The sequence below is a fragment of the Pangasianodon hypophthalmus genome, chromosome 3, assembly GCF_027358585.1.
Source record: "Pangasianodon hypophthalmus isolate fPanHyp1 chromosome 3, fPanHyp1.pri, whole genome shotgun sequence".
In the NCBI taxonomy this organism is placed as follows: Eukaryota; Metazoa; Chordata; class Actinopteri; order Siluriformes; family Pangasiidae; genus Pangasianodon; species Pangasianodon hypophthalmus.
The window spans coordinates 13,900,634-13,919,328 of NC_069712.1; the positions used below are offsets into that span (position 1 = coordinate 13,900,634).

The following is an 18,695-nucleotide window of genomic DNA, read 5'->3' on the forward strand; positions in this document are numbered from 1 at the left end:
TGTGTGTATATATACACACACATATACATATACATACACACACACACAATATCTCTATATCTAATATATACAGACTCGCCACTGCTATTACTACACAGGTTACTTGTACTGAGTCTTCATTCTGATTAGGAGTGACGTTTGGTAACTTTGCATGGCAAATTGTCAGAAAGACAAGCACCACACGACGTAAGCCCGCCTCCAGAGTTCACCCGAATTACACACAAAATCCGCGAGGCAATCATAACGAAGCCACACATCCCCACGAATTTAGTTTATATTACACAAGCTTATTCTGCAAAAGCGTATGAAAAAGACAACAACATTAAATATCAAAAAACTTCCGAAATGAAAGACAAAAGGAGCAAGAGAGGACGATTCCACCAAACTTCCTATGAGGAAATAGATTTGTGCGTGCACCGCGATGGAAATTACGGAGTATATAAACAAATAGATGTGCAATGAAGACAGCAGACTTTATGGGGTTTTGTAACTTTTTTTTTATGGTCTCAGTTTCAGTGAGGCAGAATACATTATATACAAAAATACGTATTGAAATAGAACTTTTGCCCTACCAAAGAAAAAAAAAAGAAAAAAAAAAAAAGAAAAAAAGAAAAAAAAAAAAAAAAAAAAAAAAAAGGACACGTGTGTATATATAGTTTGTATTTTCCCCAAAACAAGTTCACCATGAAATGTCAAAACCTGTATGTGGAAATGAGGTTTGAAGAAATCTCAAACTGCAATGCCTGCAATATAAAAGTTATTCGGTACAAATAAGCAAATAAATAAAAGGTGAAGAAACCCCAAATGAGTAGCCTCGTTTTTCATATTTTTTTTTTTTTTTTTTTAAACTGTACATATATATGGGGAGAGCAGTGGTTTGTGGATGGGGGGGAAAAAAAAAAGCACTGAGAAATAAAATTTTTCTCCATTTGTCTCTTTTTGCTGAAAGTAATACGCTGCTGCCAACGAAACCTCCATGGGAGGCGCAGAGGTGAAGCCCTAAAGTCAGGGAATAAATCTCTCTCACTCACACAGACACGCACACACACTTCACTCTGAGTTCATACTGCAATAATATAAGCCATTTCAGCAAAACACAAGCCTAACATGACCTGCTCTGTCCACTCTGGCTTTACAAACAACATCCAACCTCAGCCTTCACACTTTGCTGCAGGTGCAGTAAATACATATGTGCTAGGTCAGTGGGTTGATATCAGTAAATAGGTCATGTTTAGGACAAAGCAGGCCCAATCAGCTACCACTCCGCCTTCAAAAAACGTCCTGGGTCTAAACACTATTCAGAACCATGACAGTCATAGCAAAAGACTGGGAAGTGGAAAAAAAAGAAAAAAAAAGGAAAGAAAAAAAGAAAGAAAACAAAAACTGTCCATTACACAAAACACGTTTTTTTTAAACTTTTTTTTTTGTTAGTAAAAACTACAATAGAATGGTATAGAAAGATTAACAATGACTTTAAAGACATTATATACAAACTACATCTACTGTACAAGTTACATTTCAAAACACGCTCCGATAGGTGTCCACTTAGCAAGTATTTTTGACACATTGAGGCAGTATATATATATATAAAAAAACCATAGTCTAATACTTTATACTGAATGCTTTACAATGTCTCAAGGAAGATCAGATGAGCACCTGTGGCAGCCTGAAATTAAAAGCACTGACGCTGTCCACAGTTGTCTGGCTCTCTCAAGTAGCCTCCAGGCAGAAAGTCTGAATGATGGTAAATTAAGATGAAAAGAAAAAAAAAAAATCCTGGAATGGCTGCCACATTTACCATTACCTATGGAGAGCTCACTGTTATCGGTTAAGAGTGAGTCTGATTGAGTTCTTAATGACACGCAGGTTGCTCGTAGGTACTGGAGAGGAAGCATCTGGCAGTTCTTTACTGGGTAGTCTCTGAAAAGACACACATACTCGTCATACAGTCTATTTTATTTCGTGTTTGAATGACAATGATCCTGACATGCCAAATACCTGTGTCCTTGATGTATCGATAGTGGGAATGGGCATAGGCTTTGTAATTGCATGATCCTCCTGTTCAGAAGAGATTTTAATGAAGGAAGATTTGACAAATGTACATACCTTCTGACAAATATACATATAATTTTTAAAAGTATATACACAAGTGCAGTAAAGATTTACAGAAACAAATAAAATAAAACATAAGAAACCTGTATACATGATATTAACATGTAAGCCAAACTTACCCCTGTTGGGCCATCTCCTGCTTCCTGGCCATTAGAGGAAGGTGGGTATGGTTCTTTAAATGTATAATCATCGGAGAACACCTGCTGTACAAAGATAACAGAATAGCCTCTTGAAGGGCAGACAATGCAGATAGTCAAGCACAAAGCGCAAAGTCATAAGGGTGCAATCTTCATGCAGTAAATCTTACTTGTGCACTGTGCATCTGAATATCAGTGAACAATGTACAACATACAACAGTTTGGATGGAAGTGGGCTACTTACCTGTTCTGTGTCTTTCAGTTTCTTGTGTGGCTCCTCCAGTGAAGGCGAGTGAGGCCTCTTAGGTGCAGCTCCATTGAGGCCGTTGGTCAGGTCAGATGAGCTGGTTTTGGGTGGGCTCATACGTGGCATCACGTTTCGGCCCACCACAGTGGGAATGGTGCTCCCTGCGATGGGCACTGTGGGCTTGGCCACCTGGGTGACTGATGTCTCTGAGGTGAGAGAGAGGGAATGTGTGAGACAAAGTGGTAAGACCACCCTTTAGAAGTGAAGATAAGAAGAATTCCTCTATGAGCTAATGTAAACTAAATAAGAAGTACATGTATTCATCACCACTACATTATTAAGAGGAAAAAAATAGACACAAGGAACACTCACTTGCTCCAATTACTGGAATGGACATTCCTGGCCCTTTCTTTGGAGGAGACGACTCAGAGGATGGGGAGCTATCCACAAACATGGGAACTGAAGGCTTGGGTGGGGTAATGCTACTTAAAACAGCAGAAAAGAACAGAGCTCAAAACAGGAAACCTAAAGGACAGTAATTCACAGAGAGTTAGAAAGCTAAATATAAAGAGAAAATCACTTCTGACTGGAATTACCTGTCATCAGGTGTGGAGGCTGACTTGCAGCTTTTGATGACTGGGGTCGGAGAGCTGAATGGGGTGCCTGTGTCTGTATCTCTGGAACTGTCCAGCTGACTGCCATCCAGTGAACAGCGTTTAGACCCACCACCATTTGAACTGCGATTTAGATCTCCCAAGCTCTGAAGATTTGTTAAAAATCACATCACTTAGTGTGAGCTGTGCAAAACTAACCAGTCATCAATATTAGAGAAGAGATATATTTGAAAAATATATCCATTTTTATGAATTGTAATAATTGTCCCGCTCTTTTGCAGAGAATTCCTCTACCTTCTTCTTGCCCCTGTGCACAAGTTCAGCAGGCAGGTATTGATGTAGCTGCTTCTTCCTCACGTGTGTGGCTTCGATGGTCATCCCTTCCTTCAGCATGTTAATGTTACTGGCTTGCCTGTAGACTGCACAGAAGGCAGCTGTCAGCCAAACTGAATTTTTTTTTCCTTCCTTTTTTCCTTTAACATTACAACTTTATCCAAATGATATAAATTACAGAAGATAGATATACATTTAAAAAAACAGAAAAGACAAAAAGAATTACCAGTGTCTGTAAAGGACTGGATATCATAAGTCAGATCAATGTTCACACAGTCAGCGTTCTCCAACTTTTTGAATATTATTCCAATGAACCACATCGAAACAAACTCATTGCTGTAAAAACAAGTTGACAGTAAAGTCTCATAACTAAGCCTATGACATAGCAAATATATCCAATGCTTTGAGCTATTTCTACATAAGAGGACCTCACAAACATTTGAATGTGGTTTATGAATGTTATGTGAAAGATACTCACTCATTTCGGCTCTCCTTCGACCAGGGAAAAGACTGGGGATTCACGTGAGCAAGGGTGATGTATTCATTTCGCTCCAAATTGCCAACCAGAACTCTAATCTTTGACTCAACCAGCCCAACCCTAAGGAAAGCGGAGGACCACATGAAAATGACTATCCACACAGTGCTATAGTCTCTGTCTATGTCCAACGACAAAGACTTGACTCTTAATTTCTTTTTTTATTTTAATAACACTCCTTGTAGTACTGACGGGACAACAACAGGCCACAGATAAATACTACAGCATTAATGAAGTCCTGAATACTCCTTGATTGTGTATTGCTACTTGCCACTCATAACCAGACTAATCTGTTAATATGGCATTACAAAAGGCTTTTTGTTAAGTTGCTTGCAATAACACTTCTACCATAGAGGTTTTCAAAATCATTATTATTACAAAATCAAATGTTACACTTTCACAGATTTCACAGAGACTGAGCATCTAACCTATCCAGTATCAGAAAACTTTACTACAATCTAATAGAACTAGTACTAATTACAATGTAAAAATACATGATAATAAAATTAATTACATAAATTTAATTGAAATAATAATAATAACAATAATAGAAATACCATTCTAGGTGGTTCTCCTCAGTGGATGCACTGGCAGTAAGCACGATATAATGTCTGTAATAAAAACACAAACTGGTCATGAGGTCTCAGAATTTATGCAACCAATCAGTACCGATATATTAAACCATGCTATTAGACATATATTATTATACATACTTGTACTTTTGAAAAAAGTTTGGTGGCTCGAACAGCTTGGACCACTCGGCCTTACCCTGAAGGATTTCATCTGTAACTGTAAGGCCTGAGAGAAGAAAACAAATGTAAACGTTTTGAAAATAGGATTAGTGTTTCCAGTACAATGGTTCTCAAAGTGGGGACCCCCAGGGGTCTGTGATGCATAACCGTAGTGTCTAGCCATAGCATAATTTCTTTTTATGTAGTTATAGTGATGAAATCACAACTCGCCATTAGGAAAGCTAGTAAATTTGTTTTGGATTTGTTCCAGTTATTAGCCTGTTTGACTGGACCCTTGAATTTAATGTGTTAAAGCCAATAACTCAAAAACAGCCTACAAGTAATGTCATCTTCAACCAACTGTGTTCTGCTGGAGGAAAGTTCAGGTATAAAAAGCTGTATGGCTCTAAATACAATAGAAAGAATATTACTTTATACATTGAAATAATGTTCATGAAGTAAATCTGTATTGAGTGGTCCATGGAATTTATCTTATAGATAAAAGGGTCCCTGGCTACAAAAAGTTTGAGAACCACCGCAGTAGAGTATCATTCACTTAAAACAAACCATATTTGAACTCCTCGCTCATGATGGTGCGGGTGGAGGTGGACACGTTGTAGGTAGAATTCTGCTGGGGATATGCAGGTGTGATAATCGGCATCAAATGGTACCTGTCTGATGGGTTTACCTAAAGGCAGAACAGGTAATAATCTGAGAGGGTGGAATATGAAGTGTGTTCAAGTTTCCATTCTTAGCCTCTGGGTGTTCTTGTTTATCAAAACACACTTACCCGCGGGTCCCAGACTGGCAGATTCAAGTTACTGTCTTCTGGTTGCTTTAAAAGGACAGGATTTGGCCACTCCCTGATGAGCAAAATAAATAAATAAATAAATAGTGTAAAAAATGAACAGAAAAAAAATATATATATCTACAGAGTTTATTCAAGTCTGGTGCCTGCCTTCCCACAAATTACACATTTCATCAAGTCACACATACTGTGACTGCAATTTATCAGGGACACTAGCATTTCTAGCTAAACGAGTAAACAAGTGACCTTAGTGACTTTCAATGTGGCTTAGTAGACAAAAAGAGCTTGTGAGTTACGTCACTCAATGATTCCAGAAACATGACTTTTCTTTGCTTTAGTGGCCTACACAGTCTTTGAATCTCAACCCTATTAAGCATCTTTATGATTAAATGCAAAGGGCTGCTTAGAGCAAGACTGAACAGTGGTATAAGTTGCAGTAATTCCACACGGCTCATTCACTGTATACCACCATCCAGCATCTTGCGGAATCTGTGCCCAGACAAATTCACGCTGTACATAAGAACAAAGAATAGACAATCCGCTACAACAGAACAAATGATGGCGTTTTCCCTGTTCCCAACGCATCCTAAATTTTGCTGTCAGTTACACTAAATTTTGTAGATTCTATGAGTGTAACAATTCACTCCATTCATGATTCAATCTGAGTCACGATACTGGCTTCACGATTCAGGATTCAATTCAATTCTCAGAATATGTCAAACTAAATTTTGATGAAGAGACATTATGACTGGAAAGACTCTTTTTAAAAAAAATTTCTTTGTAATATACAATGCAAAATAATGTGCATTTTTGTCTGTATAAAAATAAATACATCAAAAACTGCTTTGAACAAAGGTTTAATATTGTAAACATCATGTACTACAAATTCACCATATCTTAAAAATATATAAATAATTTAATAAATTCTCCCAAAAATTTGATTGAATAAACAAAGTCTTTAACCCAGGGAAAATGACTGAAACATAACGAGCTCCGTAGCAGCGTCTATGGCATTATTTTAACTGGAATTAGATGTCCATAGTCGGATGTAAAAAATAAATATATAAAATAGAATAAAATTAAATAAATAAAAAAATCCTGACTTCCGCAGGCTCATTCTCAGGCACTGTAGATCGCAGTGGAGCTGGTGTCATTTGAAAGCTACCAAAGGACTCTGTTTAACTGTTGCAATGTGGTTGTGTAAACAAATAATCTATAATGAGTGTAACCGGCACTATCTGTCAGTGTGCTGGCTATATATTTGCCGGGTTAGAAAGAATGGGACCTCTGGTGTTCAAACAACTGCAATGCAATTGCATTAGATACATAATTAACAGAATGCTGATAAACACGAAAGGGGAAGGGGAAGAAAAAAAAAAAAAAGCATGTAACACAAAATTACGTAAAGTAAAATTATGTAAGTAAAACTGCCAGTAACAAAAGTGAAAGTGAAAAAAATTAGTACTGAAAAGCAGAGGCACATCTCTACTGACAGGTTTAAAAGAGAGAACCAGGTCAATCCAAAGCTGTGCCTAAAGCATGTCGAGCAGCTGCTTTTAAAATAAACTGTACTTGTAAAAGTAGTTTTAATGGAGTATTTCTGTGGCTGAATATCAGCGTAGTGTTCTACACAGATTGTCCAAGGCAGTTACGTTATACATTATGTAGAGCACATGTAACAGGTCCTCTGCTCTGGTCTGTATTTGCTCCTGCAGGAATCTGGCCTCAGGTCAAATTTAACTGATGCTACTTGACAGTACAGATGGGCAATGTGAGATAAAATTTTGTTTGCATAATCAGAACTTTTATAAACACTGACTCCTTTATTATTATTTTAAGTAATAATAACTTGCTCCTTATTGTAGTTAACTGAACAATGACTCATTAAATAAACATTAATGAGGGAAAAAAACTGGCACACTGTTAGCTAACCTGAATATTGTGATACGGTCTGTGTATTGTGAATGTCTTCTAGTAGCAGGAAGTAATAATTTTGGCATATTTCCAGTACTAAATTAAGTGTGCCTAATAAACTCAATGCATATGATCTATATGTGTAAGTAGTAACTGTAATAAAACTATGGCTCCTGGGCTCTTATTTTTAAGGGCCATACCATTTGGAGAAGACAAGGAAGAATTTGTGCACAAGTGTGGCAGCCACGGCGTTTGGGTAAAGCTGACAGGTTCTGGCCACCAGCATGGCCCAGGACACACCACCCAGGAAGCCAAGCATGTTAGAGTAGATTCCACGACCTGGAAAAGGATTGTTTTAAAAAGAAAAAAAAAAACAAAAAACTATAATGTACACATGGTGATAATAATCATACTTAAACTTTTAGTGCATGTTTGTAGATCATTTAAAAATGTGTCACGTTTCAGACAGTGTACACATTTAAAAAAAAAAAAAAAAAAAAAAAAAAAAAAAAAAAATTTTAAGTAAGATAAACTAATAATCAACTACAAGTACACAATATTACTCCCAAAACTGCAAGCAACAGAAAGCAATACTGAGAATATCAGTATTGGTTGCAGGCCCAGAGAAGCTTGACATAAGCAGTGTTCTGGCACCCCCTAGTGGATCTTAACAGCATTATTTCAGAAAAAGTTTGTTTTATTTCTTTGTTTGTTTGTTTGTGTCTGTTTTATTTTTTTAAAATTTGTAAAAAGTCTGGCAAAGTAGTGTACAGGTGATAAGGCATGCATTATCACCTGTACTTGTACTTAAAGACCAATTTCAAGATACACTTCATGTATTGAGATATTTTGTTCTGTTAACCCAATAAGCAGATATGAACATAAAAAGTGTAGCTGTGGAATGTACTTTCAAAAAGGTTGGCTATACTTTGTGTAAAATGCAGTGCTGGTGTGGGGTGTAACGATTACAAACCAGTTACGATATGCTTTGATTCACAATACTGGCTTCAAGATTCACTTCAATTCTCAGAATATTCTGAACAAAATTTTAATGAAGAAAAATTGACTGATTTTTTTTTATTATTATTTCTAAATCAAACAATGCAAAACAACGTTCATTTTTGTCTTTATATAACTAAATAAATCAACCGTAGCTGTGAAAAGAGGTTTAATATTTTAAACAAAATGTACTACAGGTTCACCAAATATTAAAAATAAATACATTTACAAATTCTCCCAAAATACTGAATGAATAAACAAAGCGCCCTCTGCTTCTTTCCCGGGCAGTGTAGATTGCAGAGGCGCAGGGCTGGTGGTGTTTATAAGCTACTGAAGAGCTCTTTTTAACGGTTATGGTTGTGTATCCACACGTGCCCAGTAGCTCTGTAAAGGTGCAGGCTCTCCACAAAAGAATGTGACCAGCATGTGGTCTACACTCACCATCCACTTTATTAGGAACACCTGTACATTTACACTCACAGGATGTTTTTTTTTGTTGTTTTTCACACCATTCTGAGTAAACTCTAGAGACTGTTGTGTGTGAAAATCCCAGGAGATCAGCAGTTTCTGAAATACCTCAACCCAGCCCAACTGGTACCAACAACTGAGATCACACGGAGATCACATTTTTCCCCCCTATTCTGATGTTTGACGTGTACATTAACTGAAGCTCTTGACCTGTATCTACATGATTTCTTGCATTGGGCTGCTGCCACATGATTAGCTGATTAGATAATTGCATGAATTTAAAGGTGTTTCTAATAAAGTGGATGGTGTGTATACATGAATCAGCCTTAACATTAAAATCACCTGCCTAATATTGTGTATGTCCCCCCGTGCTACCAAAACAGCTCTGACCCATCAAGGCATGGACTGCCATCGTGGTATATGGCACCAAGACATTAGAAGCAGATCCTTTAAGTCCTGTAAGTTGTGAAGTGGGGCCTCCATGGACTTGTTTGTCCAGCACATTCCACTGATGCTCAGTCGGATTGAGATCTCGGGAATTTGCAGGCCAAGTCAACACCTTGAACTCTGTCATATTCCTCAATCCATTCCTCAACCACTTTTGCAGTGCGGCAGGGAGCATTAACCTGCTGAAAGAGCCCACTGCCATTAGGGAATACTGTTACCATGAAGGGGTGTTACCAGATTACCAGGTAAGGGACACACAGGCTCCCGGCTGTCCACATGATGTAAAAGAAAGTGTGATTCATCAGAGCAGGCCACCTTCTTCCACTGCTCCATGGTCCAGTTCTGATGCTCACGTGCCCATTGTAGGTGCTTTTGGTGGTGGACAGGGGTCAGCATGGGCACTCTGACCGGTCTGCAGCTACGCAGCCCCATACTCAGGAAGCTGCGATGTACTGTGTGCTCTGACACCTTTCTATAATAGCCAGCATTAACTTTTTTTTAAGCAATCTGTGCTACAGTATCTCTTCTGTGGGATCGGACCAGATGGGCTAGCCTTCACTCCCCATGCGCATCAATGAGCCTTGGGCGCCCATGACCCTGTCGCTAGTTCACCAGTTGTCCTTCCTTGGACTACTTTTGGTAGGTACTAACCACTGCCTACCGGGAACACCCCACAAGACCTGCCGTTTTGGAGATGCTCTGACATAGTCATCACAATTTGGCCCATGTCGAAGCTGCTCAGATTTTTCTGTATTGAACACATCAATTTCAAGAACTGACTGTTCACTTGCTGCCTAATATATCCCACCCCTTGACAGGTGCCACTGTACTGAAATAATCAATGTTATTCACTTCACCTGTCAGTGGTTTTAATGTTATGGCTGATCGGTGTATATTTTAACTCTACGGATGAAATTGGGACCTCTGGTGTTCAAACAAAGCAAAGGCATTACATGCATAATTAACAGAATGCTGATTTTCACAACGCACATCGTCGCATTTTTGAAGATTCACCCCTACATGCTGGTCAATGATACATAGTGGGATACATTATGTGACAAAGTAGATGAGCTGCACTCTATTTATAGAGTATATTTTTCCAAAACATTTTTCAAACTGAAATTAACTTCACACTAAGTATAAAGAAAATCTGCATCATACAGAATTAGCAAATGAAGAAATGTTCCACTTAAGACTTACGTTTAGCCCACAGTTTGATGGCCCGTAGAGTAAGTCTGAAGTTCTCTTTGTTGGGCACCAAGTACAGGATTTCATCGGTAACACGACAACCTGCACCACATGGCATTCAGAGAAAATACATGCTAGGCAAAAGAACGACTAAAAATAGAGCAGTGAAAATAGACAAGGTTAAGCACATGCCGCAAGGACGGAAAGAATTACCGTTTAAACTGCGAATACATCGAATATCCAGGTTTCTGAGCAGAGAATCTCCTCTAAGGTCCAGGTTATCTGGAATAGACTGCAGGGCAAGCCTTGCAAAAAGAAGATCAATCTGTAGAGGAAAAGGTTGAGGTTAAAATCAAGAATAGCGTTCACATTATACACAGTAGATAATATCTTCATTATGTATCCACGTTACCTCTATCCCATCAAACTTGAATTTGATCACTGGTACAAATGCATCTTCTACAGCCTGAAATGGAAAAATTCAGATAAATAAAACCACACATCAACTTGTAAATATTAGAAAATAATGTCCAGTCAAACAGATGAAGACAGAGTAAAGAGGAGGATTCACCCGTAGGTCCTTGATCTCATCGTGCTGTTTGAGTTTTTCAAAAAAAGATGTAAAAAAATCACTCCTTTCAACATGTCGAGGTGCCACACACAAGGCATCTATATCAGCACCTGTATAACACATTCGTACAGATTTAAGGCATAGATTCATTGTAGTCAAAAGGCTCAAAAACTTGTGGTGTGAAAATCTGACTTATAAAGACGCTTTACAAGTCACTAGTCAACGGTCAAGTGTACCTTTTGTGTGCACTCCCAGCCTGTAGGACCCGAAGGTAAAGATTTTCCCCCCAACGTTTGCTACAGCCGAAGGTGGCAGATTCTGATATAGGAAACATTCATTTAGGAGAGAGGCACTCATTCATCCAAAGACAAAAAAAAAGAGGAAAGATAGGTAGGTTGGTTTACCTTTGATTCACTGATCTCTGCAATCCACTCTTTAACAAATGAATTCAGTTTACCAAGAACTGCAAGCCTGTAGTGATTAAAAAACTCTTTAGTTTACTTGTCACTATCAACAGGGGGAGGAAGAAAAAAAAAAAAAAAAAAAAACAACTCCATACACTCTAAGTACAACACCTAATTGTCAAATTCTCATGTCATATTCTCTGGTCCTAAACCTTTTAATATATGTTATTGGGAAATGACAAAATTGACAAAAACAGCCTGCTGTGCGTCTACAATAAAAAATTATACATGATAAGCAACAAAATTTGCAAGAAAATATGAATGTTTCAAAACAGCAAAGCAACAGGTTTCAAGCATATATACAAAAAGATAATCCTAAAATATTAGTTTGATAAGCAGGTTATTAAAATCACACCAATGAAAATGACAAACGACTTTTATGCTACAGTACAGACTTATTATTATGATGACCATTTAACCGCCTTTATAAAAAAAAAACAAAAAAACAAAAAACACCAAACCCTGCTGTTTTGTATTGGCTCATACAACAGTGAAGGGCAGACAAATCCCATTAACAACTGCATATGAATTTAAATTACTTACAAGATTACTATATAATTAATTTTAAAATTAATTAACCTATGATTGTATACAGCCACAGATCGAATAAACAAACTGCATCATTATAAAATTCTAACTATAGGATCCAGTTTCATAAACCACAGAGGGTGAAAATTATTTCATGTTCCTATAAAAAGTAAATCACAAGCAAATAAGTGATATGGGGAACTAAAACACTTTAACCAAAACAACATCCACAATCCTTCAGTTTTTTTTTTTTTGTAGGTAAGTCTCCCACAACACACATCCATGGTGATAATCTTGGTGTTATAGAACCTACAAAGTGCAGTACGTGTGTTCCACAGGATGTCATTTGAGATTTAAAAAAAAATCTTATTTAAAAGCTGACATAAAATATCACTTTTAGGATTGATGCATTAATTTTTATATGCAAAAACTACATATTCTTTCAAGAAATGTGAAAAAGGTTGTCATAAATGACAGTTGTTTATCCTGAACTAATCTCTGCAGATCACGTGATATTGGTGATTTGGCCAAAATGTTAGGTTATGTTATGTTATGTTAGGTGACTAAAGGAAGTTTGTGGAATCGCAAACATTTGAAAGTGATTTTTTTTTTTTTTGCCATATTACATACATATTATGAATATTTGAACTGTATTTGTTCTCAAAAATAACACTCACCTGTGATTAAGCTCATCTTCATCCTCAAACACTCCAAAAGGTTTCATAGCCTCCATGAGTTTCTGAGTGTACAGGTGGTCGATATCCCGGGGAAAGGCCAGGCTGATTGAGGACGTGATGCCATAGTGTTTCTGAGGCTGCTGCCCGCCAAGCATATTATTTCCCGAACTGTTGACAGGGGGGGAAAAAAAAAAAAAAGTGCAATTGAGGGACAAAAATCTTATTGTGTTGATGGAAGATATTTTCATTATACACAATATATATGTATATTTTATTTAGCTAACAAAGACAAAATATAACTGCCAGTTTCTATAAACCATTTGAAGTTATCCGTTTCCTTTAAAGTTTATCAAACTTAACAATTTAACTGGGAACAATAGGAGAAAATGGTTAAACAAATGAATATCCAATGAGCTACTTGCTGCTGCCAGTTAGTTAGTTGGCGTTATAGAAATGCTGATGATTCCCACAATACTTCTGGAAGAGTGACAGTTCTGTCTCAGCTCCAACATTAACCCATGAACGTGACCTCAGACTTTACATTAGCAGCACTACACAAGAAACAGACTGGACTAAGAATGGCCAACTTTTATATTCAGTACTGTGCAAAAGTCTTAAGCACCCTATTTTTTTTTTTTTTTTTTTAGTACAAACTTTGTTATAGATTTTTATTTTATGACTTCTACAGTACTGATTCAGTACAAAAACATTTTAGATTTCCAAACATTAGTTTTCCAGCACAAAATTAAATGTTACAGAAAAATGTCTGTATGTCAGTAAAGAAAGCAGAATATTACATAAGAGACACTTTTCAGACAAAAAACATAATGAAGGCTGCTGGGTTTTGCTGCAAAAATAAGAAGAACTGTGGCTGGTTCTGCAAGATGCTCAGTAAAACCTGAAAGCTAATTTCCTTATAAAACTGCACAAATTGTACCTGAGACTGCCATGCTATGCTTTTTTTGACTCAGTGTGGCAATTTTCCTCACAGCCACTCTCTCACTTTCAACTTACAACAACGTGATAAATAGTGACAATGTAAGAGAAAGTCGTTCTCAAAAATGAAAAAAGAACAACAATCTGGGGTCCTTCTTTCCCGATATACATACGAGGATGTGTACAGAGACATATGTACAAAGGTTTTGCAATAAACTTCTTCTTTTGTTTTGACCACCTGCTGTTTTTAAATGGCCCATTAACACTGTGATACTTTTACACTAGATTATTATACCCGGGACATTAAAAACCTAATTTGTCAGATGTACGATATTCTAGATGAATATGGCAACCTTATCTAAAACTATGTCAGGCTGTTATGATTCCAGAGTTTCCCAAAAAACTAAGCAAGCTCATTGCCGTTGTGCAGCGACACAATCACAAGCGTTCAGTTGTTGAATGTTGAGCGTGCATCCGTCTGCTTCCTGCAGGATTGCAAACCACGCCCTTACAAGGTACACACACTATTATAAGTCACACCCACAACAAACATGATTAAGGGGCGGTCACACTAGACTCTCAGCATATGAAATTTCTTCGGAGACAGCTGTGAGTACAGGCAGCAGCCAAATATGACATCAAGGCGTTGATTTGTTTTGAATCCACGCATCATGGATTCCAACATGCTTCTTTTTTGATGTTGATTTTATATTCTTTTAAAGCTGTGTTGTACAAAACTGGATGGTGCGACACCGCTATAATCACTGCTTCCTGAAGAGGTCACGCCGTGATGTGTCGATCATCTATTGGCCACATGTCTTCATTTGATATGAATTCACAGCTCAGAGCTCACCAAACTTGAACTTTGGAAGGCAGCAAAATGCAAAACCTCTTCATATTGCTGATCTCCAGCATTCACATGTGTATGAATGGAAGGCAATGGAACTGAAAAGTCTGCTTGGACCTCTGCTTTAGGATTAGAGAAACTGATGAAATTCGCGCGCCTATTTTGTGGGTGTGGTAATGTGGTGTAGCCTGATTTGCTAGTGGGCGGTGCTTGTAATGGGCGTTGCTTGTCTTAGCCGTTCATTGTAGTGGGCGTGGTTTGCAGTCTTCAGGACGCAAACAGACCCGTCTCTATGAACTGATGAATTACAGTGGATTCCCAGTAACTGATCAGATGGCTATGACACACACTGGGAGAAAGCAGAATACACCAAGAACACCAGTGCACTAATGTATGCTTCTTCTATCGGAATAACACCACCATAATAATATAATCACACATCCAACAAAAAAAATACACTTCTGTCTACCAAAATGGCTTGGAGATTGTGTAATAAGGATGCTAGTCCAAGTCCATGGCTAGTCAATGGTCGCTTGCTGTGGCCACCAAGTTAAAACTGGCAAACTGTTCTCCCTGAAACGCTGACAAGTCAGCCACTACAGTGTAGTATTCAGTCAGATGTAAAACACTGACCAAAAACTGTTAGAAAAGCGAGTTATGGTGATCAGCTAGCTAACTACAAACACAGTATAGCTACTCCAGCGATGCTAACCTCAGTTCCTTTATCCGATCTAACGTTCCTCCTAACTTAGCACTTCGCCTGGTAAACAAATCCATATTAGCTAATCTAAACACAAAATCAACAAGACAAATGTCACCACATATTTTATGCTGAGTCAACTTCATTTTTAGTGACTGGAACATCTGTGAATACCCTGAAGAACACTACTTTCGTAAAGGACATTTTGGTTGTTGATGTTCTACCTGCTAAGCACGCTAGCTAATACAAAATACGCTAGCTGGCTAATTAGCTTAGCCACGACTATTTCAACATCTCAAACAGTAATTTACAACAGGAAACCCGCTGCTGTATGGTCGTCACTTACGCTGACATTTCTTTCATGACCCTTCGTAGAAAATACCTTATATTTTTAAATCACACTTGAAGAAAACATAAACTCAGCTAACAGCAGCCCCGTCTCTTTTTATAACAATAGTTGTACTCCAATATGGCGCCCACCGGCCAACGATATCCCGACAGGCTTTGCGCAAAATCCGAGTCCTCTTTGCTCTGCTACACCGGAAACGCCTCCGAGGCAGAGAAGCCTGCGCTCAGATGTTTATGAGCCAAGAAATGGCGATGATTTGGACACTTTTGCTTGATTTATGTGCTGTTTGGACATACATAAAACGAGAAAAGGAATATTGGATATAAAAATTTATTAAATATAAGCCTTTTTTGTTCTCGTAATTATGCAAGAACAAGTACTAAATATAATTAAAAAATATAATTATTTCCAAAATATAATTATTTCCGACATTCTTAGCATTCTGCAATTTAGAAACAACAGAAAATGTTTTTCCTAAAAAAAAAAAGCAACCAAAATAAATAAATAAATAAAAATATACAATGACATGTTCGCCGCTGGTAAAGGTGAAAGGTCACGTTAAGTCATGTGTTCTAAAGTCAACGACTTGATGGCTTACATGTTTTTATTGCTGTGTTGTATTCTCTTGCCTGCTTTCTGTTGTAACTACAGTGTAACTGTCTCCCTGGCTTTGTGTTTTGTTCTAACTTTCAGACTGCAGTAAAAAAAAAAAAAAAAAAAAGACTTCATAGGCTTGTTCAGGTGCAATGTCAGATATGAAATGTGGTATTTCTCATTTTCCAACACCATTCCAAAGAAGCATTAGGTACAAAATGGGAGAGTTTAATAATAATATATTTGTCATTCATTCATCTTCAGTAACTGCATTATCCTGGTCAGAGTCACCTTGGATCTGGAGCCTATCCCAAGAGTCAGGAATACGCCCTAGACAGGACATCGGTCTGTCCAGGGCTCCATGCATACATTCACTCACATGTATAACACATATAATGAGTTATATATGGGGTTAATCAATCATTTTTGAAATTCCAATACCTAATTTTTACTTGAACAAACAGGCCATTAATTTATTTCTAAAATTATTTAAATTAACCCAAACAGTAAAAAATAAACGGATAACATATTCTCCAGAGCTGCAACAGAAAGATCATGAGGGCTTCTTGCCCTTTTAAATATGTCAGGAATCGCATTAACTGGGAAACATCTATGCACTTATTTTGCTAACAGTACAACATAAGCAGGTCATCAAAGTTAGTACATTATTCTTTAGGAGTAATAGAAAGTTGTAAACTGTAATAAACTGCTTATTGGTAAACAAACGGCTATGTAAAAGTGGTCTACCAAATAAAATATCACGCTATTGTTTAATGTGGAGAGATTTGTGTTTGAACAGTATCTGCTTACTATTTGAAATATAATATTTTTGGTGGTACAGTTATATGAGTATATATGAGTGTAGATACTTTGAGGATACCAAAGGACTGAATATATATTGTCATTGATAAGATCAATAAGATCTGTCTCAGACATACATATAAACCATCATGTCCCTATTTACTGCATCGAATCTTTAATTTAAGGCTATTTACCATCCCCTTCCATAATATTCACACAAAGATGATCAATTCTATGTTTAAAAATGTAATTAAATGTTAGTTTCATTTTTGTTTTATGTTCAACATTGCTAATTGTGAGCTGCTCATCACTAAAGAATATGATCATCAGGACATAGTGTCTTTATTAGATCAATAAATGAAAATATAACTTTGTTGCTAATCTTTTGCTTTAAAATTAGCAGTTTGGAACAGAGAGAGGCTCCTGAAAAAGACATGGATTACTCTTTATTAAGATTCTCAAAGCAAAGAAATATGGCCTTTCACATAATGTTCTCCTTAATGTTAGTCCTTGAGCATTCAGTGAAACAAAACGTAACTGAGATATCTTAGAAGGATGGATCGTCGCTGTGGAGAAGTGGCATGTAGGCCAAACCAGAACACAGACAGTAAACAGGAATCATTTTTCTTAGCAAGTACAGAACAGTGAATGTGAATTGTATAATGGCAAATTGCAAACTGCACATCTTTAAACCAGTGTCCTTCATCAGAGAAATGTCCTTCATCAGTTGTGCAAGCAAAGTACTTCTAAAGCTGTAGGAACTTCTACTATAATTTCTGATAGTGCAATTTCTTCCTGGATTTTTCTTCAAATATATACTTTATATATGTAAATTTTTTTCTAAATGTGACAGATCCGCTTTTCTTTAATGCAGTGTGAGCTCAAAAATCTTTTGATTCATATTTGAGCCAAGTTTGCCTTTGGTCCTACATTATATGGATGTGCTGTATTATTTACTGTAGAACAGATAGGAATTCATTTTCTCACGTTGCTCTAAATGCACGCTTTGATCTCAGAATCATGTATTCTTGCAAATACAAGGAACTTGTCTCGTTATCAAGCACTCCTTGTGCATGGATAAACATTAGAAGATAACAAGGACATAGACAAAATGAAGACACACAACTCCTCCCTTTCCTCCACACACACACCCACACACACCCACACGCTGGTTCTGTACAGAAACTGTACTTTTACTACAATGTCAGTAAAAGGCTTAAGCTTGGTATCTTTTGGTATAAAAGTGCAAGTAATATCTACGAAAACTTCCCACAAAATCGGCATCTTGTCTTTTTTTTGGGTCACAAATATGGCTTGTTAATGACACTCAGTGATGATGCCTGTGACATTGCTAATTTTGTAAACAAGATTAGTTCACATAGGTGACTTAGAAACACAAATGTGAACTGTCAAGGAAGAAAAACCAAATCAGAACTGAAAACAAGAACTGAAGCACTGTAATGTGAATGCTCACTTGTCTAAATCAGTGCTATTCCGCCCCTCTAGTGGGCCTCTGTTGTACTGCAGAGGGTGCCAATATATATTTTTGAACTGTGAAATGAGGTCTATTCCACGGATTTCTGGGTTTTGTGTAAATATCTCAGGGAACTTCCTTTCCACCTCTCAAAGACACAAACTCTTTAGACATGAAGTTGGTGCTATGCAAAGCTAGAGTCTATATAAGCCTTCATCTTT

The 18,695-nt window shown here is 37.3% G+C and overlaps 1 protein-coding gene across 5 annotated transcripts; it reads right to left on the minus strand.

Moving 5' to 3' along the window:
* Positions 1-616: 616 nt before the first annotated feature.
* On the minus strand, positions 617-15,792 carry papolg (poly(A) polymerase gamma). 5 transcript variants are annotated; one of them, XM_034302758.2, is made up of 22 exons: positions 15,639-15,792; positions 12,774-12,941; positions 11,509-11,575; positions 11,341-11,422; positions 11,105-11,214; positions 10,946-10,999; positions 10,747-10,858; positions 10,546-10,635; positions 7,632-7,770; positions 5,500-5,572; positions 5,277-5,397; positions 4,692-4,776; positions 4,536-4,589; positions 3,922-4,041; positions 3,670-3,779; positions 3,405-3,529; positions 3,093-3,256; positions 2,869-2,981; positions 2,494-2,702; positions 2,232-2,315; positions 1,999-2,058; positions 617-1,920 (listed from the first exon to the last, which is right to left on the minus strand). In XM_034302758.2, exons 2-22 carry the CDS (start codon positions 12,926-12,928, stop codon positions 1,822-1,824), a joined length of 2,226 nt encoding a protein of 741 aa, XP_034158649.1. In that variant the 5' UTR covers positions 12,929-12,941; positions 15,639-15,792; the 3' UTR covers positions 617-1,821. The 5 variants fall into 5 exon arrangements, with proteins under 5 accessions (XP_034158649.1, XP_026793511.1, XP_053088634.1 ...); XM_026937710.3 differs by having other exon boundaries at positions 2,232-2,312; positions 15,603-15,787; XM_053232659.1 differs by having other exon boundaries at positions 2,232-2,312; positions 2,869-2,978; positions 15,603-15,786.
* Positions 15,793-18,695: the final 2,903 nt, after the last annotated feature.